This window comes from Quercus robur, chromosome 4 (assembly GCF_932294415.1).
Source record: "Quercus robur chromosome 4, dhQueRobu3.1, whole genome shotgun sequence".
Taxonomy (NCBI): Eukaryota; Viridiplantae; Streptophyta; class Magnoliopsida; order Fagales; family Fagaceae; genus Quercus; species Quercus robur.
In genome coordinates, this window is record NC_065537.1 from 1,246,286 (window position 1) to 1,273,487 (window position 27,202).

The 27,202-nt window shown below is 35.0% G+C and overlaps 2 protein-coding genes and 1 long non-coding RNA gene across 3 annotated transcripts in view; 2 read left to right on the top strand and 1 right to left on the bottom strand.

Annotated features, from left to right (window-relative positions):
* The first annotated feature begins 5,915 nt into the window (after positions 1–5,915).
* LOC126720293 (rust resistance kinase Lr10-like) overlaps positions 5,916–27,202 on the top strand; it is a 139,491-nt gene continuing 118,204 nt past the window's right edge. Inside the window, exon 1 of the mRNA XM_050422626.1 lies at positions 5,916–6,685. Within this exon, the coding sequence (XP_050278583.1) occupies positions 5,965–6,685 (721 nt within the window). The 5' untranslated portion in view covers positions 5,916–5,964. The remainder of the gene's footprint in view (positions 6,686–27,202) is intronic.
* The window catches only part of LOC126720302 (uncharacterized), a 36,198-nt gene continuing 17,845 nt past the window's right edge, over positions 8,850–27,202 (bottom strand). Inside the window, exon 2 of the long non-coding RNA XR_007653336.1 lies at positions 8,850–8,955. This is a non-coding gene — a long non-coding RNA (uncharacterized LOC126720302). The remainder of the gene's footprint in view (positions 8,956–27,202) is intronic.
* Positions 21,753–21,951, top strand: LOC126720299 (uncharacterized). The gene has a single exon (XM_050422634.1). The coding sequence runs from the start codon at positions 21,766–21,768 to the stop codon at positions 21,943–21,945; it is 180 nt and encodes a 59-aa protein (XP_050278591.1). The 5' UTR covers positions 21,753–21,765; the 3' UTR covers positions 21,946–21,951.

Here is a 27,202-nt window from a genome sequence, read left to right on the forward strand (position 1 = left end):
AGTTGAAGCCATGACTCGTGAGTCAACAAATGGATTCCATGAAGCTGCGGTTCTATGGAACAATATGTTTTAAAGTCTTTTAACACTTTTTGAAATGCAACAATATGTTTTGTAAGTTTTTATTGAATTTAAGCTTTAGCAACATCTTGTTCTGCTTTGACTAAAATTAGGTTTTGGTATTTATTTATTTATTTTTTATTTTTATTTTTTTAAGAAGTAATAATTGTTAAAGTATTAGATTTTTATATGTAAGAAAGGGTGTGAGTTTGACCAAAATGTTGGTTTGGTCTAGTGATAAGGGCTTGGGCCAACATGACTCAGGGTATGGGTTTGAGTTGCCCTACTAGTAGCATTGTTTTCAGACTCGGACCGGACCGGGAGGTCAGACTGGAAAAATCGGGAACCAGATTGAAATCCGGTTTTTTAAGCATAGAGAACCAAGCATATGTAACAATTCTGTGAACCCCTAAAACCGGGGTTGGACCGCACGGTTCATGCAGAACCGGTGGCAAGAACCGTGAGGTCCAACCCCTTAGCAATTTTTTTTAAAATTTTTTTATAAAAAAAACTTAACACAATTTTATTCTACTTAATTAAATTATCCATCTCTTACAAGGAATAAAAAAAAATTTATAATTAAAATCCTTCAAAGATATTCAACTTTACTTCAAAAATTAATCATAAATTTTAATGTTTTCATGGTTATTATTTTATTTTATTAACTTTCTTATTTAATTATTAAATATATGTTTGAAAATTATTAAATTTCCCTCACATATATAGATATATTAGTCAATTTTTCTAGTTTTATAAATTTAATATCTATATTTAGGCTTTAATTAATTATTAAATTAATTATGACATCATCACGGTTCGACCCCGGTTCAACCTCGGTTTTACCTCAAAAACCTTGAACCTCTCCCTTTTACGGTTCAATGAACGGTCCGGGTTTCAAAACCTTGACTAGTAGTGCATTGTAGTTCCTTATACCCCATTTGTAAACTGTTCACGTAGCTCACCAATAACTATGGTGTGCAGTTTTAGCCTAGGAGCGGTTAGGGTTTTACTATAGTCACACCTAGGTAAAAAAACCATACTAGTCATCACTTTCTAACCATTTTTTAAAAAAAATTACCAAAAGAAAGGGCGAGAGTTTGTGTTTTATGACTTGTTTCACCTTGAAAATTTACAAAGCCTTTTGCAAATATAAAGTAATATAAACACTAATAAATAAAATAATTAAGAAAATTGATGGAAATGTGTGTTCTTGAACATGTGCGTGTGTGGTGTACTTGAACATGTGTGACGTTGTTTTGCTTATAATATGATAATAATTTTTTTTAATGGGATAATTACAAATTTAAAGATTTTTTTTTTTTTTAGACAAGAAAGTGTTTTTAAGCGGTCTCAAAGTTACATTATTTTCAAGATTATTATCAATTTCCTATGCTATATGTGGTCCCTTAAAACGTCACTAGTTCCCATGATGTGGTTGGCATTGACTATAACTTTACGGAGTCCATCTTCTTGGCAATATAAGACTTGACAAAAAAACAGGGAACATGTTGGCCACCTTGTGGAATTTCATAAAGAAATTTCATACTAGCCTATTTTCTTTGCTCTTCATTTTTCCTCCTTGTGGAATTTCATACTAGCTTTTGGTTTTCCTTGAAACTAATTGAATAAATGAAACTTCCTTATCTTTTTTCAAAATTCCAAAACTTGATATGAATCAAATTTAAAGATGAATTTATTAATTACAATTTTTTTTTAAATGATAGATACTATAGGTTCATAAAAAACACCCATTTGTTTTGATGTAATTGAGATTCAAATTTAAGTGCCTAATTTGAATGAGATGGGTTCAAGTTACACTTGGTGTAATTCTAAAAAGTTACACATTTTCTAAACCATTAGATTTGAGCAAATCCAACGGTCAAAAAAGATACTAATTAATGCTAATATTCTGATTAAGATCTCATTTATTATCCCTTATTTATGACATTTCTTATTTATCTCTAAACCCAAAAAAATGTATATATTTCTCTGTCTCTCCTCCACCACTCTTCCACCTCCGCAGCCTGGACATTATCATGTCTTCTTCTGTCCAAAAATAGTACGATCTAATATCCTGCGTGTCCAGCCCATCTATCCTCATTCTGAATTTTTTTCTTTACCATTCTTGAGGCTAGACAAGTTGTTAAGAGGAGTGGACAAAAGCAAAAATTTATCAACATCCACATAATAAAACAATTAAAAAAATCCAGACCAAAAGATGACTCCAAGAACATCCACAAAACCAAGGAAAAGCCAAATGCTTTCCTATACTCAAGCCTTTAAGGATCTATAAAAGGGTTGGCCGAAAGTTATTTCATCACCTAAAAATAATTATTTTCAAATTAAACTTAATCTATGTCACACTTGTCCCAGCGTTGTTGTTATCAGCTTCACAGCTTGCCTTCATTTCTATCTTGTAAAGTTTTTTTGAAGGAAAGGAACTAAAAAGGAATTAAATCATGTTCATATTAATACACCATAGTCTTGCGGCAAATAAGTAATCTGGTCTTGGACGCTGGTGTTTAAAATGTGATCCCCAATAAGATCTGATGTAACCTTTTTCCCATTTGAGACTTGGAAAGATTTTACAGATTTTAATTCGCATGTGTCACTTTTCCTTCTTCAACTCAGCTTTCCAAAATTTCAATTGCATCTTTGAGGGATTTGAGTGATGGAGGAGAAAGAGAGAGCAGAGAAAAAACTGAATTATGGAGGAGAGAGAGAGAAAAACGTAGACTTTTTTTTTTGGTTTAAAGATAGGTATGGAAGGTAATAAATAAGTGATAATTAATGAGATTCTAATCAGAATATTACATTAATGAGTGTCTTTTTTAACCGTTGGATCTACTTAAATACAATGGTTTAGAAAATGTGTAACTTGAACCCATCTTAATTTGAATATATATATATATATATATATATTAAGGTGAGGTAAGGGAACTCATGAATTTATTAACTACTTTTTCTTTTGATAATTTGACTGTGGGATGGGAGGGATTTAAAAAAATGTAGTTTATTATGTACGGAGGTTATTTCGGTTTTGTTGAGAGAATGATATATTTCGATATCAATTAATATTGGTGTACTGTTTTGGGATTATCGTTATTTATATACTTAAATATTTCGGTGTGTCTATATATATATATATAAGCCATTTTTGTACGTATTTATGTATATAATTTATTTATTTTTATATCTTTATGAACATATTATTTAAAATTCACATATTTTATTAGTTCAAATATTAGCCTAAGTATACTTACCTAATATATTTGCTTTAATAAAATATCTTATAACCCCTTTTTATTTTCATTTTTAATATTTTAACCATTTTTTGTTGTATTGGCCGAAATACTAAAAAAAAAAAAATCTCAGGTACAGTTGGTACTTACTAATACAACATGATATTTTATTCGGGTCATATTAGAGGAATAACAATATGGTCAATATAGTATTGACTTTCTTGACGTAAAACCCTTTTTTGTTGTTGAGTATTTTGTGTAGATTTTTATATGTAAGAAAGGGTGTGAGTTTGACCAATATGTTGGTTTGGTCTAGTGATAAGGGCTTGGGCCAACATGCCTTAAGATATGGGTTTGAGTTTGACCAATATGTTGGTTTTGTCTAGTGATAAGCGTGTTGCAGTTTTTTTATATCCTAGCTGTAAGTTGTTCACCTAGCTCATCAATAACTATGGTGTGCAGTTTTAGCTTAGGAGCGGATAGGGTTCTACTTTAGTCATGCTCAAATGGAAAAGCCATACCCTCCACTAACCTTTTTTTTTTTTTTTAAATTACCAAAAAAAGGGTGTGGATTTGTGTTTTATGACTTGTTTCACATTGAAAATTTACAAAGCCTTTTGCGAATGTAAAATAATATATACACAAATAAAAAAATAATTAAGAAAATTGATGGAAATATGTTTTCTGGAGCATATGCACCTCTGTGGTGTACTTGAACATGACCTTATAGTTGAATTGGTACCTTCCCATGCACAAAGTGCTTGGAGGTCTAGGGATGAAAGGGTTCGAACTGCGAGATTAGCAGTATGTTGTAATTATCTCTAAAAAAAAAAAAAAAAAAAAAGGAACATGTGTGATTTGTTTTTTATTTTTATTTTTTGTTTTGCTTATAATATGATGATAAACTTTTTTTTTTTTTGAATAGGATAATTACAAATTTAAAGTAAGTGTTTTTAAGCAGCCTCAAAGTTACATTATAATTATCAATTTCCTTTGCTATATGTGGTGCCTTAAAATGTCCGTCACTAGTTCCCATGATGTGGTCGGCATTGACTAGAACTTTATGGAGTCCATCTTGGTAATTTAAGACTTGACAAAGAAATGGGGAACATGTTGGCCAACTAGTCCTGTACAATCAATTTCATAAAGAAATTTCAAACCAGCTTCTTTTCTTTGCTCTTCATTTTTTCCTCCCTTTCATACTAGCCTTTTGTTTTCCTTGAAACAGCGTTATCATAATTTGATAAATGAAACTTCCTTATCTTTTTCCAAAAGTCTAATTTGATAAATGAAACTTTCTTATTTTTTTCCGAAAGTCCAAAACTTAATATGAACCACAATTAAAGATGAATTTATTAATTATAATTTTTTTAAAATGATAGATATTATAGGTTCATAAAAAACATCAATTTGTTTTGATGTAATCGATATTCGAATTTAAGTGCCTTATTTGGGTAGTTTTTTTTCGTTGAGGTAACGAGAACTCATGAATTTATTAACTACTCTTTCTTTTGATAATTTAACTGTTGGAATGGAAGGGATTTAAACAAATGGAGTCAATCACGTACGGGGTTGTTTTGGTTTTGTTGAGAGAATGATATATTTCGATATCAATTAATAGTGGTGTATTGTTTGGAGATTACTGTTATTTATATACTTTAAAATTTCGATATATATTTTTTTAAGCCATATGTATTTATGTATATAATTTATTTATTTTTATATCTTTATAAACACATTATTTAAAATTCACATATTTTATAAGTTCAAATATTAGCCTAAATACATTTACCTAATGTATTTGCTTAGATAAAAATATTTTATAACCTTTTTTTCTTGTCATTTTTAATATTTTAACCATTTTTTTATTTGCTGAAACACAAAAAAAAAAAAAAAAAAAAAAAAAAAAAAAAAAAAAAAAAAAAACTCAGGTACAACTGATACGGACTAATACAAAATGATGTTTTATTCAATTCATTCTAGTGGAGTGGCAATATAGTCAATATGTTAAAACCCTACATTTTCTTTAAAAACACGGCCGTTTGTTTTGTGAGTTCTAACTCACTATTTCATATTTCAAATATACTTATACACATTTTAACACACTTTTTCACCTATATGTATATCAAAAACATCCAAAATACCTTACACAAACTTAGTTAACAAACAGACCCTAAAATGTGTCAACTAACTGAATTAAGTTACAATACTTTTTTCCTAAAAGAACAAAAAAGTTACAAGGTTTAAGGTGAGTTTATTTATTTTAACTATTTGGAAAGCTGGGTAAAATAACTTTTTCCCTCCTGAAATTGTCTAGAAACAGTATGGGGAAATGTTTTTGAAGACTGTGCAAACAATAAAAGATTGGTATGGAAAAAATGAAAAAAGAAAAAGAAAACAACGCCAGTTTTAAGTTAAATGCTCTGTTTTGTAGTACAGTGAAAAGAGACATTGGGAGTTTTGGACTTTGAGAGTGGCGTAGCAAAAACGACACGAGAAGTTGGGCAACACACGGAAGCGGGTCACAATCATTGAAAATTTAGTCAGAGGAAATTTCTTGGTCGCTTCAACATACAATTGGAGAAGGAGCAAATCCCCTATACATACATAGTAATCATAATTATGAAAAAATACACTCTTATTCCATACAATTCCTTACAATTATATGCAAACAACACAGATGGAGAATTCCTTGCAATTGTGTATAATTCTCTTTTGCTTTGTCCTGTTAGCAAATGCTTCTGAGTTTGGAGTAGAGCCAGATGATGGGTGCAAGGAAGCAAGGTGCGGAGACGGTGAACCAACCATCCAGTTCCCGTTTTGGCTAAAGGACCAACAGCCAGAACACTGTGGATACCCCGGGTTTGAGCTATCTTGCACCGAGGACAAACATACCATACTCGAGCTGCCACATTCATGGAAGTTGTATGTAAAGAATATCAATTACACACAGCAGCGGATTGATTTATATGATGCAGATGGTTGCAATGCTCCAAGACTGGGCCCCAATTTAACTGCATCTCCTTTTGAGTTTTACGACTACATGTATAAGTATAACTACACCTTCTTCAATTGTTCAACTTACAAGGATTCATCTTGGGATCGTGTTATGCTTATCCCTTGCTTAAGCAGTACCCGTCATTACCAAATCGTAGCTTTACCGTCTGATGAAGATGCTAGTTATGCGCCGCAATCTTGCTGGAAGATGTATGACGTAGCGACAAGTCATTTTTGGATTTATGACGATCAAAAGTATATTTTATTACGGTGGAACAGTCCAAATTGCAGGACTTGCTATGCAAACGGCAATAAATGTATACGGGCGGAGGAAAATACGGGAACCTCAGAAATTCTATGCTTACCCAATAGTTCCAAACAAAAAAGAGGTATTTACTGCTTAATTTCTTCAATTTATTTCAATGTAGACCCATTAGAACTATCCCTCAATCTATGTGAAAGCGGAATTTGTTTAATTTTGAGGGGGATAATTAGTCAAGCCAGATTCCACCAACCATTGGCTTGCAATTTTATGAGAAAATTCTTTGCCCAGGCAATAGTAAATGGAAATTCGTAAATTTTTTCAGATTGATTTAATACATTAATGATCACAGCCTACATTTATTTTAACAATAGATAGAAATTCGTAAATTTTTTCCAATTGATTCAATAGAAATCTAACCAAACTACCATTAATGATCAATTTCTTATAATTCAACTCCGGTCATCCAATATTATATTTTATCTTTCCTTCCCCATGTGTGCCTTATCCAAGGTACATTAAAACTCTTTAAAAAAAATCATATTTATTTTTTATAAAATTTTACAGCTGATTGATAATATTGGATTTTCTAATTAAATTTGGTTTCATTAGTATTATTTCATTGATTTTTGTTTTAAATCTATCTTTTTATTTATTTATTTATTCATGTTGATGTTGTTGAGCAATCATTTTATTAATGAAATTTACAATAGTGACTTTGGCAACTAGATACTATTGTTCCAAGCTTTAATATTTATTTTAGGCTTATCCTATTATAAATTTCATGCTGTAGATGGTATTTATTTTATTTATATATTATTCAATTCTAAATGCCTACCAAATATATCAATTTGAATACGATAAACTTAAGGGAGAAAAAAAAAAAGAGAGAATAGGAGAAAATATAATTGACTTCCAAAAAGAATCTCTTGATAAAACTATTGTTAGAAAAATAATTGAGAAATAGAAAAATATAAATATAATGTAAAATCTCACAAATCAACTAGAACTTAATCAAAATGACTTATAAGATAATGAAATATTATAATTGGAAGATGCCAAGAGTCTTGTAATTTAATAGTATAACCTAGTATTCCCTATGAAGAGAACTAACGTTCAAATCTCGTCTCTCTCACTTGTTATAAAAAATTATCCTTAAAAAAAGTAAAAGTAATAATAATAATAATAACAACAACAACAATAATAATAATAAATTTTAAATTTTTTTTTTGAGAATGAAATAAAAAATTTTAAATGAATTTTTAAATAAAAATGCCTCACTTAAAATTTTCACATATCTCAAATTATTTTGAGATGGCCTTGGCCTGATAGAGAAGTCCAGTATGGTGCAGCCATGCATAGGCAGACAATTTCTTCCACCGGCTTTAAAAAGGCAGAAGTGAAAAATATTAAATTATCATAATATCTGGGGTGGTTTATAAGATTCACCCCTTCAGAATGAAAATATAAACTTGGTCAAGTTGAGAAATTACAAGAAATGAGAAATAGTTATTTTTGTTGTTAATGTTGTAGTTGTTGAGAATCAATATGAGAAATAGTTACAATACAAGAAAGGATCCATAAATGAATATAAAACAATGGAAATAAACACAACAATTTAAGTTATAGAATTATAAATTTAGGGCAGAATTCTGATAATAAATACAACAATATAAGGTTGTATTTCATTTTTGTTAATAACTCGATAATTGGGAGGGGAGGAATTTGAACCCTTGATGTTTGTTTTTGGAACATCAGGAAGTGCAAATTGAGCTGAAGGCTCTTGGCAATGAGCACTTCAATTTTAAAGCCAACAAAGAAGAAAGAAATTGAGAAAGAATGATGAGAGAGAGAATGAGAATGAGAGATCAATGCTGCGAAGGAAAGGGTTTGAGTCATTGTGGTTTGCCCCGCTTAGTCTAAATTCTGGTTTTGCACTCGTAGGAACCTAACTCACTTTACTCTTGGGTTTACAGGGGTTTCCAAAGCTATGAACTTAATTTGGAAGTGTGGCTATCTGATAATTCTTTTTCTTTTACATCTGTGCAGGTTCACCGACAAAGCTAATAGGTAAAGTTGTTTATTCATACTTTGTTTCTTTTCTTCTATATTCTTTTGGCTGCCTATGTACATTTATAAAGGATTCATAGTTGAAATGGATTACATGCAGGATCACTCCTGGGTTCCTTTCTTCTTGTACTAGTCTTCATTGGCCTCTACCATTTCTTTCGCTCAAATAGACTAGAAAAAGAGAGTCAAGTCAAGATAGAGAAGTTTTTGCAAGATTACAGGGCTCTAAAACCCACAAGATACACTTATGCTGATATACAAAGCATAACAAACCAATTCAAGGACAAATTGGGACAAGGAGGTTATGGCACTGTGTTCAAAGGAAAACTTTCCAATGATGTCTTTGTAGCTGTTAAGATCCTCAACAATTCCAAAGGAAATGGTGAAGAGTTCATTAATGAAGTGGGATCAATGGGGAGAATCCACCATTTTAATGTGGCTCGCTTGGTAGGCTATTGTGCTGATGGATTTCGAAGAGCTCTCATTTATGAATATTTACCAAACAATTCTCTAGAAAAGTACATATTCTCTGGTAATGGTAAGTGAAAGTTCAAAAACGTGTACAAAAACACTTTTGAACGTTTAGACCCCCAAAAACCAATTTAATAACACACGCAATATGTTAAACAATAGTGTGCGGAAACTTAACATATGCTATAACATGGTATTGATTAAACAGCTATCTAAGCCACAACAAAATAAACCACAGCAGATAATGTAAAGGCAGAGATAGAGAGGAAGGAAGATGCAAACACAGCGATAACACCAGATATGTTATCGAAGAGGAAACCGAAGACCTCGGCGAAAAACCTCTCCGCCGCCCTCCAAGCGGTAATCAATCCACTAGAAAATACAGTTGGGATACAAGGACAGCAATAGACCCTCCAAGCCTAATCTACCCAGTGCACCTAAGCCCTCCAAGCTTCTTGCTCCAACGAGGTTGCGCCGAACCTTTTTCTTTTCTAGCTTTCCGGATTCCGCTACTACACCGTAGCATCAACCAATGAATATTGGCTCCTTCCTAACTGCTTCCCAGAACTCCAAACGTCTGTCTCACAGAGATGATAATGGTGAGAACCAGGTTTGGTATAATGGCCTCTCAAGGATTTGACAATGGAGAGGAAGAGAGTGAGGGATTTTGATGAGACTCTAAGGTAGAGATTGTGGGTGAAACAATCTGGTTTTTCTTTAGGGTTTCTCTCTCAAAATTCTCTCTAGAAGCTCTCTTTCAATCGTGGGTTAAAAGGGTATTTATACTGAAGAGGAGTGGAATGCGAAACGTCAGGTTTTTCCAAAACAGGGGTGGCTCGCGGCTTGACCTCACGGCTTGACTAAGTCGCGAGTTCCAGTCGCGAGTTAACCGTATGGCCAGTTGTCCAGTTTTGTCCTGTAGTGCTCCAGCTAGCATGACTGTTCATCTTCCAGCATGCTTGGCACGTGTGCAGATTCTGGCGGGTTGAAGCCGCGAGTCCAGTCGCGAGTCCCAGCCGCGACACTCTGTTTTCTTGCACACTCTTGAGCAATCTTCACACTATCTCACTCACTACCCTTACAACAATCCCACCTAAATACAGGGTTACTAAATGCTGAATTACAAGCAAATTTGGCACGGAATAAAGCCAATTAGATGGTTGAATAAATTCAACCTTACAATCTCCCCCTTTGGCTATTCCGTGACAAAACCCTAAAACAGACTCTAGACTTAACATGTGAGTTGGGAACAGTTGATCAAAACTCACTCACACCTAATTCTAGAAGCTGTGAAGCACTTGAATCATATGAACATAAACTCCTGAAACACAACAATACACCATGATCATTGTAAGCAGAAAATTATAAATGCATATGAAACAGGCAATATAAGATCAAGCATAAGATGGAGTTAAAGAACAAACCATGGCTTGATCAACCAAGTGAACACCACAAAGTAGTGATCACAGTGTTCATTCACACTTGGAATGAACACAAAGACATACAAGTTAACAAGCACAAGGCAAGACACTTGTATGCTCAACACTCAACCAATGCATAGCACACAAGGCATATGCATCTAGGAACAATCCTACAAGGGCACAAGAGTGACAGTACATAAACCACAATGCAGAACATTTGGATTTAAAATACTGATTTCACATAGCATAAAGGCTGCACTTAAGCATGGTACATACCACAAGGCCTACAAACTTATGCATAAAACATAAACCCTCAAAGCTTACATAAGCATATGGGTACATACTAACAAATACCTGAATAACATCATCAAAAATATATAAAAGTTTATCCAAGAGTATATGAAAAGAGTTAGAAACAGTTATACACCAAAACCCAGTGTATTAAAAACATAAAAACCATAAAAACACTAATTACTCCCCCTCAACAAATTACTCCCCCTCAAGAGCTGCTTTTCTGCTTCAATTATCAATGAACTTTCTCCCCCTTTTTGACATGGAATGGCCAAAGGGTCACTGGTCATGCTGAGTTGTGAAGCTGTCAAGTGTAGCAGCCAAGACATCAATCTGGTCTTGCATGGCTCTCATTCTGTCAGAATGCTCAGTCTGGACTGCCCTGATCCCATCAAGCCTTTCCAGAATGATCTGGAAAGCATCTGGAGGTGCATCTGCAGAAGTTGAAGCTCTGGACCTCTTGCCACTCCTCCTTGGTGTTGAGGTGGATGCATGCCCTGCTGCCTCTGCATCAGTCTCCATTGGGACTTCCTCTCCTTCATCACCTTCATCTTCTTCTCCTGGAAGCCTAACACTGATCCTTTTGCAGGTAAGTTTGTTGATTGCAGAGGGTGTGGACATGTGACTGATGTCTTGAGGAATTTGAACACCCTTCCTTCGAAATATCCTCATTAGGAGACTGGGAAAGATCAGTTTTGGTCTAGATGTTGTTCTTGTCTCATCCACAATGATGTCAAAGATGTGGGAACTTATATCTATGAAGTTCTTCTCTTTGAGATCCATCAGAAAAATTGCTCTAGCACAATTGATTGTGGTCAACTTCCTAATAGGATAAAGGTTAAACATCATGATTATGGTTAGAACCCTCATGTCCACTGGAAAGGCAGTGGTATTCAAACACTTCCCTTCTCTCTGCCCACCTATTCTCTGCTGAACTGTTTCAATAGAGACACTCCTATCCTTGAAATTAACAAACTCCTCATCATCCAAACCCTCAAGCCCTAGTACATCATCTATGACATGTGCATCCAAGATGAATTCTTTCCCTCTAACCCAGCAATTTAACTCATTCTCCTTTATCACAGCATTGGAATAAAATTCTCTAATCAGAGGTTCACACACCAAAGGGAAATCACTTAAAAGTTTGTCCCATCCTCTTCCTTCAAAACAACTGGGAATAAAAGTTTGCCTTAAATCATCCAAATCCACAAATCTCTCTTGAATGATTCCTGCATTCAAGAAGTTATCCTTGTATCTCTCAAAATGATGAACTGACCTAAACAATCTAGGATCCATCTTAAGTCTTTTGTCAGCCTTCTTCGCAGTAGATTTCTTCTTCTGAGGTGAAGGAGCCATCTGTGAACAATCAGAAAAGGCCACAACAACATATAACAATATATGCGCATAACCAGTCAGTACCATGTAGTTAACAGAGAGAGATATCAATCAAACAAGTGAACTTCAAACACTTAAACAGCAAGCAATTTAGTTCAAACATATGGATAAACCAAGCCTAGGATAGGAAACACATGAACAACATGGTGAAGCTATCCTGAAGGCAGATGAAGGACATTGAGGCAGATTTAAAAAAATGATATGACAAACAAACAATATATTGAACCTAACAGAGTCTTCCCACAGATTATCAATCTAAGACATGCACATCTTGCAAAGGAAAACTCACAACCTCAAACAGAACCAATAGTAACATCTCAACAGCTCAAAGTTCAGATTGAAATGAAAGGAATACTTAGCTAAGCACAAGAGCAATAGGACAATGACTATCATTAACACAACCTATAACAACAGAATCCACAAGCTAAGCAAGAACAAAGAGCAGAGACCGAAACACAAACCCATTTCAAAAAACACAATCAAATGCGAAAAAATCAAGGGTAAAAGCACAAAATCAAGTAGAAAAGAGTGAAAATCAGAAAACCCATACCTGGAACTCGACGATTTTGGGCTGAAAGGATGCAACACAAGAAAATGGAAAAGGGAGCACGGAGTGTTTGGGAGGGAGAGTGTTTAGAGAGAAGATGAACAGTCACAAAAATTCGAGGGAAAAACTGAAAAAGTTTAAAAACTGCTCCTGTTTCTGCAAAACACGCGATTTTCGCGACTGGTTCAAGTCGCCACACAGTCGCCAGCTCAAGCCGCCAAAGCACTCAAGAGGAAAATTTTGAAAAATTTTTCTAAGTGTTTTTCGCGACTGGAAGGTCTACCCGCGAGTGAGTCGCGAGCTGAGCCGCGAAAATCTCTGAGTGAATCTCGCGACTGGACCTTCCACTCGCGAACAAGTCGCCAAAACTGACCAGCGAAGATGCGACTGAGGCACGCGACTTGACACACCCGCGACTGAGCCGCCAAAAACAGGGCAAAACTGTATTTTTGAAATTTTCAGATTTTTCAGCAAAACACTTTCCAAAAACACCTAAAACACTCAAAAATCTTTTTGTGCTTGAATTAACAAAGATTGAGTATGTGAAAACACATTTTATCAAGTACAATCACACAAATGAATATGGCATTTATCAAACATAAACTTGTGTGTTGTGTGTGGATATCAACAATGAAATAGTCCTTTGTCTAATGTGAAGCTTCAATGATCAATTCAACCAAGGCATACACAATTAGCACTAGATCATGTGACCAATCTCAATTATAGAAATATGAATATATGACTTCCCACACAACTTGATAACATAACTAGGAGCCTTTCATTTGACTCCACTTTCAGCCATAACATTTGATCTTTTGAGGCAATCATCTCTCATTGTGAGAGGGATAGACAACATTTTTCTTTGAAGAACAGGCCTTTGGCCTTTTTGAAAGAAATTTCACTTTTGAAATAAGGTCGCTTACCCTTTTTCCTAGTCAAATACTAGAATGTGCGACAGGCTTTTGCAGCTCAATATCTCTTTTCATTTGGAGATTTACATTTAGTGAGCTCTTTTTAGCAAAAAAATAAAAATGGGAAGAGATATAGACACAAGTCTATGCAAGTTTCAAGATCAACATAACCATTCACTAATCATTCATGACAAGTTTGAAGATCTATTTACAACAATCACATAGATTTCAAGATTTTTCCCATAGTGATATGAGTGCATGAAAACAAGTAATGTTCGAAAATGCACAAAGCCATTAGCACAAAGGTACACGGCAAAACGAGTTTTAAGACAAAAACACAACAAAGTCAATCAAGCCTTTTGATTTTCAAATTTTTATGTAATTTTGGATTTTTGACTCAAGAAACAAAAAGATTGATAAGACACAATTAAGAAATATTCACAAACAAACAACCAAAATCAAAAACAACAAGCATACCAAACAAACATAGTCACAAAGCATAGGAAGTATTAATGCATGGACATGTTGTAATGCTTATGCATGAGTACCCCTTTTCACCCACACGTCACTTGCGTTTGGGGTGATTTCCTTAAAGGATTGGGTACGGGAGTTAGGGCTTTCAAACCTTCGTGAGAAGCTTTCCAAGCAGTTGGTGAATGCACCAATCATCTTCATCACGTTCACCATACCGGGATCTCCATGTTGCTCTCTAGGTTGATCACCTGCCCAAGTTCTCCTATCAATTCTTGGTCCTCCTGACCTTTGAGGAGTAGCACTGTTCATTGCCCTCAGCTTTTGGCAATTTGGTCGAGTGTGCCCTTGAAGTCCGCAATAATGGCACACATACATTCCTCTAGGACCTCTTTGTGGTCGTGGACGTGACTTGGCACGAGACTCGGACCTGCCCATAGACTGATTCCGATGATTCAGCATCCGTTGGTCCACCACATTCTTCTTTTTCTCCACCTCGAGGTTCACACTAGTAGAGTCAGCTACAACTGAATCTTTGGACTTCACAAACTTCACTTCTTTAGTGACATTTCCAGTTGAGCTACTTCCTCCGGTATATCCCAGTTCGGATTTGTCTGAGAAGCTCTTTTGAGATGATATAACATCATCAAGCTTCTTGGTGATGACCCTCTCTATTTTTGCATTTGCTTGAACAACCTCATTCTCAAGGAATCTCACTTTAGTGTAGGCTTCGGACAGCTCACCATTAAGAGTTTCAATCTCGCATTTGGCCTCCCTATACCGGATTAGGAGACTTTTGTAGTCCTCCTCAGCCTTCTTCATCTTTCTCACAGCAGCCTTGGCCACCCTTGTGTATTCACCAGATTTCTCCAAAAGTGAGTTGTAATTTTCTTGAAGAGTAGCTGTGCTTTCTTCTTCTTCAGCTTCCGATTCTTCAACAATTCCTAGTGAGTCATCCTCACTATGTTCTCCAAGGTCTTGAACAAGCAAATTCAATTCATCCGAAGACTCAACATGAGCAATAGTCATGAAAGCTGAGTAGTTCCCTTCTCCATCACAGCTCTCTTCAGATTCTGAGTCGGATGAGTCTGAATCACTCAAGGTCGTGGCATACACCTTGCCTTTCGATTTCAAATAATTAGGACATTCCTTCTTGAAGTGTCCATGCCCGTTGCATTCAAAACAAACGACACCTTGTGTGGATTGGGATTCTTTTCCATCTTTCCTTTGGAAATCCCTCTTCTCCCTTCCAGAATTTTGGAATTTTCTCTTATCATCAAATTTTCCATTGTTTTTGAATTTCAAAAACTTCTTGAAATTTTTAACAAGATAGGCTACATCCTTGTCAACCATATCTTCTCCTGACGAGCCTTGATCTTCCACCTTCTCATTAACGGTCTTTAGAGCAATGGATTTACCCTTCCGTTGATTTGGCAACGACATTTCATAGGTCTGTAGAGAACCGACCAGCTCCTGCACCTTGATGTCGTCAAGATCCTTGCTCTCTTCAATGGCTGTTACTTTGGCACGGAAGCTTTCCGGCAATGATCGAAGGATCTTCCTTACAATCTTAGAGTCCTTCATCTTCTCCCCCAAGTTAAACTTACTGACAACCACTTCATTTAACTTCCCATAGAACGAGTCGAAAGACTCATCCTCACTCATCTTGAGCTCCTCAAACCGAGTGGTCAGCATTTGTAACTTGGTATCTTTCACCTTCTTCGTGCCTTCATAAGTTGTTTCCAGAATCTCCCATGCAACTTTGGCAATGGTAATGTGAGAAATCCTGTGAAATTCATCTGGAGACACACCACAGAAGATAGCATTTAGTGCTTTACTGTTAGCATTAGATGCAGCAAGAGCTGCCTTATCCCATGTGGATTTGGCTGCCTCAAGTTTGGTCCAACCCATCTCAACAGCATCCCACACGGATTCATCAATAGAGCATAGAAAAGCTCTCATACGAACCTTCCAAAACGCATAATTACTTCCATCAAAATATGGAGGTGCATTAAGGGATTGAGACCTATCCATCTCAAAAAGGGAGTCAAGGATCACACAATGGTAATGAAACCAAACAACTGTGTACCCGCTCTAATACCAATTGAAAGTTCAAAAACGTGTACAAAAACACTTTTGAACGTTTAGACCCCCAAAAACCAATTTAATAACACACGCAATATGTTAAACAATAGTGTGCGGAAACTTAACATATGCTATAACATGGTATTGATTAAACAGCTATCTAAGCCACAACAAAATAAACCACAGCAGATAATGTAAAGGCAGAGATAGAGAGGAAGGAAGATGCAAACACAGCGATAACACCAGATATGTTATCGAAGAGGAAACCGAAGACCTCGGCGAAAAACCTCTCCGCCGCCCTCCAAGCGGTAATCAATCCACTAGAAAATACAGTTGGAATACAAGGACAGCAATAGACCCTCCAAGCCTAATCTACCCAGTGCACCTAAGCCCTCCAAGCTTCTTGCTCCAACGAGGTTGCGCCGAACCTTTTTCTTTTCTAGCTTTCCGGATTCCGCTACTACACCGTAGCATCAACCAATGAATATTGGCTCCTTCCTAACTGCTTCCCAGAACTCCAAACGTCTGTCTCACAGAGATGATAATGGTGAGAACCAAGTTTGGTATAATGGCCTCTCAAGGATTTGACAATGGAGAGGAAGAGAGTGAGGGATTTTGATGAGACTCTAAGGTAGAGATTGTGGGTGAAACAATCTGGTTTTTCTTTAGGGTTTCTCTCTCAAAATTCTCTCTAGAAGCTCTCTTTCAATCGTGGGTTAAACGGGTATTTATACTGAAGAGGAGTGGAATGCGAAACGTCAGGTTTTTCCAAAACAGGGGTGGCTCGCGGCTTGACCTCGCGGCTTGACTAAGTCGCGAGTTCCAGTCGCGAGTTAACCGTATGGCCAGTTGTCCAGTTTTGTCCTGTAGTGCTCCAGCTAGCATGACTGTTCATCTTCCAGCATGCTTGGCACGTGTGCAGATTCTGGCGGGTTGAAGCCGCGAGTCCAGTCGCGAGTCCCAGCCGCGACACTCTGTTTTCTTGCACACTCTTGAGCAATCTTCACACTATCTCACTCACTACCCTTACAACAATCCCACCTAAATACAGGGTTACTAAATGCTGAATTACAAGCAAATTTGGCACGGAATAAAGCCAATTAGATGGTTGAATAAATTCAACCTTACAGTAAGAGTCATATACTTGGTTGGGAGAAGCTTCAAGATATTGCTTTGGGCATAGCCAAAGGAATTGGTTACCTCCATCAAGGGTGTGACCAACAAATTCTACATTTTGATATCAAACCTCATAATATTTTGCTAGACCAAAACTTTAACCCCAAGATCTCTGATTTTGGTCTTGCCAAGTTGTGTTCCAAAGAAAACAGTGTGGTTTCTATGACAGCTGCAAGGGGAACAATGGGCTATATTGCACCTGAGGTTTTATCTAGGAATTTTGGGAATGTGTCACATAAGTCAGATGTATATAGTTTTGGAATTTTACTATTAGAAATTGTTGGGGGGAGAAAGAATATTGATACTGCAGTGGAGAACACAAGTCAAGTATACTTTCCAGAATGGATTCACAATCAATTGGATCGAGGAGAAGACCTAGGAATTCAACTTGAAGAAGAGAGACATGTCAAGATAGTAAAGAAACTTGCTATTGTGGGACTTTGGTGTATCCAGTGGTATCCTGTTAATCGCCCTTCTATGAAAGTAGTGGTTCAAATGTTAGAAGGAGAGGGTGATGATTTGAAAATTCCACCAAATCCTTTCGAGTCCACACATTCAATGAATCAGAGTTTAATTGTGCCTAGTAAATGCTCTCATATAACACTAAGTGTTATTTCTGAATCAGAGTGAAAACATGTTTGAATTTTTCTACCTAATACAGAATGAAAGCACTATAATCTAAGCATTGTTAGATTACATTCTCCTCAGGCCAAAGCTCGAGTGGGCCCATTGTAATTTATATTGTTTTTATTTATGAGAATTTATATTGTTCTTTTTGCTAATAGAGAATGTATATTGTTCTTGTTGTACTTCTTAGCCGTAGACTAATATATTTAAGCTTAACATGTACATTTTAAAGTGTGATTATATAATATATGGACAAGGTTTCCTTCAAACTTCTCCTATATCTTTTAATTGAATATGAATTTTGAAAATCTAATCATTGGATTGTATGTTCTTAATACGCTCTTCAAATTTTATTCAAATCAAATGTTATGTACTATTTGATCAATAAACTTATTTCTTATGCATAATTTTTTTATCACAAAAACCTGAAATTTAAACATGTCTTTGATGATATAGCTATTGATATTCAATCTTCTTAAAATTTTATAAGCATGGAGGATATAATAAGAATATGCAATTCAATAGTTAGATTTTTGAAATTCACATCCAATCAAAAGATATTGGACCTCGATCTCCAAACTAGTTTAGAAAGTAACATTTTCCATAATATATTCCTAGTTTAAAAGCGGTATTAAAGTCTATGCTTTACGTTTTATTTGGAAGGAAAAGCGATTAGTCAATTATATCCTTTTCGAATGGATTCATATCATGGTTCAAATTAAATTTTACAAATCTAAATATAATTACTAGCACATTATTTAAAATTTCAAATGACGTTGTAGTCTATAGGTAGTTAGATCTAAAAAATATATCTTAATTAAGAAATAGATGAAATAGAAGGGACTTAAAATGGAGAGGATCGTATTCCAATTGGAAATTTGTAGGAAAATGAGAGTGGAGGGTAAAAGGGTAAGGAGAGAGACATGGGTAATGATGAACTCTTTCCCTTATTTGGATATTTTAAAAATTAAGTAGGGGGAGTGGAATAGATACCAATTCCTTTAAACATTAAAAGGGGAAGGAGAAGAAATTATAAGAGATCATATAAATTGACAATCATAGTCCTCTTTTGTTCAATTTAAAGAAGTAAATGCAAATTAGTATTGTAGACACCTCATTTTGCATCCATAATTTAACATTTGAAGAAGGCAAAATGGTAATTTTATGTACCCCAAAAATCATGTTTGCATTTAGCACTAACTCATTCATCACATATCATGAAAATGATCTTGAGGTTTCAACGTCATAATGATACGTTTGGTTTCCAAATCGGGTGATCGAATCGAAAGATATCGCAAGCTTAAGTTTTAATGGTCTACATGCATTCATTTTGATGAAGCCCATCATGTGTGATTAATTGAAATTAATTTTGATTGGTTGCTAATTGAAATTAATTAAATGATTTTTTGTGATTGGTTAAGTATTTTTCTTAAAAAATAATTGGTTGCATGGGATTAAAACAAATGAGTTGATGAGATTTAAGGACTATCAGATAATATGATTTTAAAGTAATTATCTTCTAGATAATTATTTAAAAAATCCTAATTATCACTTTGGAATATTCTTTATCACGAAAATACATTAAAAATTCGTCAAAATTCAATTTTAAATTTGGAAAACACTTCAAAAACGTGTTAATCAAGTAGTAGGTTTTTTAGATTCACGTTGCCAGACACTTTTGGTATAGTAAACATCAAAATTCAGAGTAAGCTATATCTGAAAAAAATTGTAGGGAATTGAATTTTCCTTCAGTTATCAAAATTTCAACTCAATCTAATTTTGAGTAGTGAGATATGGTTAAAATATTGAAGCATGTTTAGATCTGAAAATTCAGTTCAATTCTATCCAAATCTCCTTTTTCTTACAAATTCACCGTGTCTTTCAATTTCAATTATTTGCATGTCTAGAATAAGATTTCATCATTCTTATCATTGTTTATTTCACTCTTTAATCACTTGTTCTTGGATGAAATAAACTTTTTGAATGATGTGATATGATTATTGGCCACCACGGTCTAGAAGGTTGGATTTACCAGGCAGGTTGTTGTCTAACACCTTCCCAATCCTATAACCTAGCCTCCGAACTCAGATCAATCATTAGTAGATTATACTTTTCCCTTGTAATATTTTATTTTTAGATTGTAACTAGGAATCAAAGCATTGTATTTTGTTTTAGAGTGTATCTAGGACAAAAGTGATGTAATTTTGGGTGTTATTCCTAGAGATATATCAGTTTCAATTTATCAATAAGAATAATGTATTTTTAAATTTAGTTTTTTATTTTCTCTATTAAAATAAGTGGCAACTCAATTGTAAAACCCTTGACCTAGAAGGGAGAATAATAACAGTTGATCCTCTTCTCCATCTTTTAAGATGCAATTAACACGACTTTATCCCATTCACGTGGGAAATGGCAAAAATATAATTCCTTTAGATTCAAGCTAGGGGCGCGGTCTTTCACATATATGCTTGGCTATTTTTGGCCAAGTCTTCCCATTAACTTGGATTAAGAATGTTCCTTTTAATGTCGTGGAAAATTTATGTACTTTAATGCATCAAAATTACTGACGTGAATGAGATTTGAATAATCTTTTTTTCGTTAAGATATAGATAGTTACAACGGGAGAGGGGAGATTTGAACACTGGATGTTTTAAAAACACCAAGATGTACCAACTAGTTGAATTACAAAGCACTTTAATAAACCTTGTTGCTCAAGAAGTGAATCTTTTACTTCTCCATCTATTTTGTGCTCCAATGATATGCACGACAGAAAAATATCTTAAAACTGTGACAAATATCTATGATATTGTTTCATGGGTTTCATATTCTAAAGGAACATGTATAAAGGAGGCCCCTAATGAATTGTGGGTAATTCATTCTTAACAAATTAATGGCTTAGAGCACTAGTATCAAGTGTATCAAATCCTAAATTTTTAGCATTTGGCACACCAAACACCAAAAACAATGCTTTATCAAATGTTTTAAATGTCAAAATAAGAGTTACAATACCCTTATATTAGTAGAAGGGTACAACAGCCAATGCTAAAAAAATTTGGTCTTTTTTTATTTTCTTTCTCTCTCTCCTAATAATAAAATATTATTCTCTTTCACTCACGTCATCATGTCTCTCTCTCTCTCTCTCCTAATAATAAAATATTCTTCTTCTTCTTCAGGTGGTTGGGTTTGATCATTTAAAAAAAAAAAATTATTCTTGCAATTGGTGGTGGGTTATAGATCTGGGCAGTGGTGGAAGTTTTATTTTTTGGAGTGTGAGAGAGAGTGAGACAAAGAGCAAGAGAGAGATAGGGGCAAGGATCTAGACATAGAGAGACAAGGATAGAGTGAAATAAATAAATGAATATTTTTAATTATTGAGTTGTTTATATTATTTTAAGGCAAAAATGCAAAACTGATCCTCTAACTTTCAGTTTTTGTCATTTCAGTCTTCTAACTTTCAATTTTATCATTTCAATCCCCTAAGTTTCAATTTTTGTCAATGTAGTATTCCGTTAATTCTAAGTTACTGGCTGCCATTAAAGTGACTTTTTTTTTTTTAATATTTAGAATTAAAAGAAAAAAACTGTAAAAAAAAAAAAAAAAAAAAAAAAAAAAAAAACATTTAAGGGGACGACATCTTTCCCCTTTCCCTGAAATCAAAATTCAAAACCCAAAGTCTATTTTTCATCTTTTGAACTTCCAAATTCCCATTTATTTCAGTTCCATTTTAGAGCAAGAAAGAAGTATGGGTGCAACAAGTAAAGCTTCTTGGATGGTGGCAGCAAGTATTGGTGCAGTTGAGGCCTTGAAAGACCAAGGTGTTTGCAGATGGAACTATCCTCTAAGGTCACTTCCCCAGCATGCGAAGAACATTATTAGATCATACTATCAAGCCAAGAAACTCTCAGCTCAGTCTTCCACATAGAGCTAACAACCACACATTAAACCAAACAATACAAACAATCACAACAGCAAAATTAACCACAAAAATCATTGAATCAAACACAATCAACATAATTCAAAATAAGAAAAACTAAATAATTATCCATCCATATCATCTAATTACCTTGAAATATCTCAAAATTCACCAAAATATCCGAATTTTTTTTTTCAAAATTAAAATAGAAGAACCTCTATCTCTCTGTCTCTTTCTCTATCTCTCTCACTCAGTCCAGAGGGACTTCCACGTCACCATCGGAGTTCTCCTACTACAAATCCTTAGGGCCTTTCCCATCGACCGTGCAACCCATAGAGACGCATGTGCCAAGAACCTCCTTGACGGTCCCACTAAGGTCTTTGGCCATGGATCTAGGGCAAGTAACCTTGGCGGTCTCAACGACGTCGTCAAGGGAGATATTCCCGTTGTGCTTGATATTCTTCTTCTTCTTCCGGTCACGCTCCGGCTCCTTCAGTGCCTTGATGACCAGAGCCACCGCCAATGGCACCAACGACACCTTGGCCTGATGATTCTGTACAGTCAGCTTCACCGTGGACCGATCTTTGGGGCGAATGAACTCACAGTACCGACCTCACCTTCGGTGACTTGGTCTCTCTCTCAAACTTAGCCTCTCTCTCTCTCTTTCTCAAATCGACCCAGTTTTCCTCAAAATTAGAAATTCATCGGTTGTTCTGGTTTTGATTTCAGGAGAAGGGGAACTCGTTCCCCTTCAATGTTTTCCTTTTTTTTTTTTTTTTAAGTTTCTTTTAATTCCGAAATAATTAAAAAAAAAAAAAAAAAAAAGCACTTAACAATAGCAAGTAACTGAAGTTTAACATAATACTACATTGACAAAAATTGAAAGTTAGGGGACTAAAATGAAAAAACTGAAAGTTAGAAGACTGAAATGACAAAAGCTGAAAGTTAGAGGGTCAGTTTTGCATTTTTGCCTTATTTTAATGAATTGGTTATATTATTTTAATGTGTTAAATCTTAAAATAAAATAAAAAAATGTGACATAGGGTGTATTGCAAAATTGTGTGTTAAAATAGATAAAATAGGTTTCTGCTTGTTAAAATAGCATTTGGCCTAGCACAGCTAATGCTAGCGCTCTCATAAAGTTCTCACGTAGAGAATATTGTAAAAAAGAAAGGACATACTTGTCATAATCAAGGGCATGATTGTCATAATTCATGTATTGAATTCTTTATTTGAGTGAGAACATTTCATAACTAGATGGCATGGGTAGTACATACAATGGTCATATCATAGTTACAATTGCCCATTAAGTTATTTAAATGCTATGTAGGCCTAGTGGGAGAATGCAAGTTTATCTCCATTAGGAAATTTAATGTAACAAGAAATTATCCCAATTATTAATTATGTATTTAGATTTATTTTAATATATATTTAATGTTAGGTTCTAAAGACTTGGGTATTTATGTATTTAGAACTCTAATGTGTATTGTTGGCAAACCATGATCAAAACAAATATATTTAGAAGTGTTTAGTCTTGCTCAAAGTTGTATCTTTTATGTAAAGTTGGAATCGAGCTAGTGCAGAAGTTACTGTGCATTTCGGTCTAGCTCGATCGATCGAAGCTTAGGCTCGATCAATCGAATCTTAGGCTCGATCGATCGAATCTTAGGCTCGATCGATCGAATCTCGGGCAGAATGCGTTTTTCTGCAGATTTCCAACTCAGCCCTAATTGTTTAAAACGTTTAGGGTTTTCTAATTTGTCCTAAGTATAAAAGACAAACCCTAGCCACGTTTTAGTGTTGCTCATCTTGCTGTTTGTGTAAATCTCTTGTGAAATCTAGAGGAACTTTCCTTTATACAAACTTAGGGTTTTCAAGGAAGAGATTTTATCTACACCTTGATGATCAACTCGGTTGCTGCCATTGATGTTTAAAGAAACACAAGCGGGTTTGCTTGTATCTGGTGGTGAATCCAAAAAAGAAGAAGTCCGTGGATTCGGAGCTTGCACGTGGTCGTGTAAGTAAGTTCTACTGGTGGGTAGCAATAAGAAGTCGAGCATGGGGGCTTGTAAGTCTTATTGTATGAACTTCGATTCTTTCAAGGTAGTGGATTCGAGTTTACCTTAAGGATAACTAGGTCAAATCCTTCCCAGGTTTTTACCGGTTTGGTTTCCTGGGTGAACATATCTTTGTGTTATTTATCTTTCCGCTGCTTTGCATGATATGATCTCTGTGATTGTGATAACCTAGATTTGTTTAATTGGACTAAGTAACAACTTGGCTAATTACCTAGGTTAAATCAATTGTGTTTTAAGGGGTCTAAAAACCATCAAGTGGTATCAGAGCGGGTTGCTCTCTTGTTGTTGATCTTTTGATCACTAAGCTGATCCTTGACCCCTGTTGTCATGGAACAGGGACACTCTCTAGTTATTCCTCCTCACTTTGATGTGAATAATTATACTTATTGGAAAGTAAGGATGAAAGCATTCCTGAAATCGATTGATGAGAGAGTCTGGAACTCCGTTGAATACAGATGGGAAAAGCCCACTACTCCTGTTAGTGAGTGGGAAACTTCTCAAAAAGAAGCAGCTGCGTTCAATAGAAAGGCTATGAATACTATCTTTAACACTGTTTCTATGGAAGAATTTAAGAGAATCTCTAATGTTGAGGTTACTCATACTGCTTGGAATATCCTCCAGATTGTGCATGAAGGCACAAAGGCTGTTAAAATCAATAAATTGCAGCAATTGACTTCAAAATTTGAAAGCATTAGGATGTCTGATGATGAATCTTTTGATGAATTCTATGTTAAATTGAATGATATTGTTAATTCTGCTTTTAACTTGGGTGAAATCTATAATCAACCTAAAATTGTTAGGAAGATTCTTAGATCTTTAACTGAAGACTTTAGACCTAAGGTGACTGCCATTACTGAAAGCAAGGATGTGGACTCCATCCCTGTTGATGAACTTGTAGGATCTCTTCAATCTTATGAGTTGGACCTACCCAAAACCACCAAATCCAAATCAATGGCTCTTAAGTCAGTTGATGATGTTGAGGTTGGTGGATTTGATGATGAGCTCTCTGCTACAGAGATTGCTTACCTTGCCAAGAACTTTAGAAACTTTCTCAGGAATAGTAACAAAAAGGCAAGAGGCACGAACACTGCTGAACCTAGAAATTTTAGGAAGAATGATCCCACTAAGGTTAACAATAATGATAAACCTAGAGAAAAAAGTAGACCAATCTTCTAATAATTCTATGGGTCCTCAGTGTTTTGGATGTCAAGGGTATGGTTACATGAAATTTGAATGTCCTACCTATTTGAAGTCTAAGGGTAAGGCTATGGCAGTAACCCTTAGTGATGGTGAAGTTTCTAATAATGAGTCTGATTGTGACGAGAATGGAAATTTCATTGCTTTCATTGTTACTACTGTAGTCAATGAGAGCATATCTGTTGAAGAGAACCCTTTTGATGGAGAACTCTCTGAGGATGCAGATCTTCAAGAGGCTTATAATAAACTTTGCAAAGTTGCTGCAAAGGATGCTATGAATGTTGTACTTGGCCTGAAGAAAATTGAATCTCTTGAGCTTGATAAGAAGAATTTGCTTGTAAAACTATTTGATACTAATGAACTTTTGAACAATGTGAAAACTGAGAATATGTTTTTTCTTGATAAAGTTAAATCTTTGGAACTTGATTTATCTGTTGCTAGATCTGCTAGTTCTAAACTTGATCAAATGCTGAGTGTTCAAAAGTCTCCTTCTGACAAATCTGGATTAGGTTATGTTGAAAGCATCTTTGTGTCTACTCCCCATTTCACAAACTTTGTCCCTTCATCTTCTTCTGAACCTTCTGCGAGTGAGATTGTTAGTGGATCTGTCAAACCCCCTGTGAGTGAGGTTGTCAAACCGATAGAAGTTTCATCATCTAGGAAGATTAAGGTTGATCTGAAAGAGTCTAAACCTAAGAAGCCTACCCTATCTAAGGACAAGACACATGATAAACCTGCATGGGTTTGTCACTTTTGTGGAAAGTCTGGACACATACGTCCAAACTGTTACAAGCTGCAAGCTATAAAGAGAGCAAACAAACCAAAAGTACATGTGCCTCAAGCACAAGATTCTATGGTACTCATTGGTGAATTGGTAAAGGTTTTAAACCTTTATTCCAATCTTGGAGTTGGTAATCATTCCCATGTGAATAAGAACTCCAATGCTCATGGTGCATCTAAAAGGTTTTGGATGCAAAATACTCGAACTAATTGAGTCTTTCTGACATGGTCCTTGTGCTTCATTGCTCTACCCTTTGTGACCTTTGTTCCTTGGTTTTGTTTTTTTTGTTTTTAGGATTTGCATTGCATAACATTCATGTATTTCATTCTAGGTGTTTTTTTTAATTAAAAAAAAAAAGGAAAAGGGAAGAAAAAGGAAGCAAATTGTGTTTTGTACTATTTTCTTGGTTTTTGAGAACAAGGTTGGTCAATTTATTTTCACATGACATTTTTTTTTTTTTTGTACCTTGTTTAGCTTTGATGAGCTTACTTATTGCACTTTACTAGTTGAAGCTTTGTAGTGCATGTTGTGTGGGAAAGAAGTTTATGTTTTTGATCACTTTGTCTTGATCTTGATGTCACATGTCTTTGATTGTTAGACTTGAACTTTTAGAGAAAGACATAAATAACCATTTCACCACTGTTCACTAGCCAATCATGAACACCTTAGTGCATATCGTAAGATTTTTTGCTCGAGAAAGTGTAGTACATGCACAAAAAGAACATAAGGTGCAGCCTTGGTTTAATTGCTTAATACTTAAAATTGGTGTGTACTATTAGGCTTGATGCCAAAATCACATAATTAAAATTGGTGTGTACATTATGAGGTATAAATTCAAGAAACTTACATGATTGCAAGCTTATGATCTAGGAGATGTGGGAGTTATATGATGTAACTTTTTAGGTGATAGTCTCTTTTAAATTCTATGTGATGAATTTTGTAGATTTTGTGGTTGATTGCTATTCACATATCACCTCACATGTATCTCAAGCTTTTGCTAGTTGCACACACTACACAAGTTACTCTTTGCTAAACATTGTACATGTTATTGTGTGTTTGTGGTTTGACCAACCAAGTTTTGCAAATACTTTGAATTTTGTGCAAAATTGAATTGATGCTTGAAAATTTATGGAGAATGCAAGAAATTTTAATTTTGGGAATTTTGGGCTTAAATTCTTGTTTTTGAAAATCATATCATCACATACTCAAT

Coding starts and splice junctions, on each gene's coding strand:
- LOC126720299 (XM_050422634.1), top strand. CDS start 21,766: ATGGGTGCAACAAGTAAAGCTTCTTGGATGGTGGCAGCAAGTATTGGT.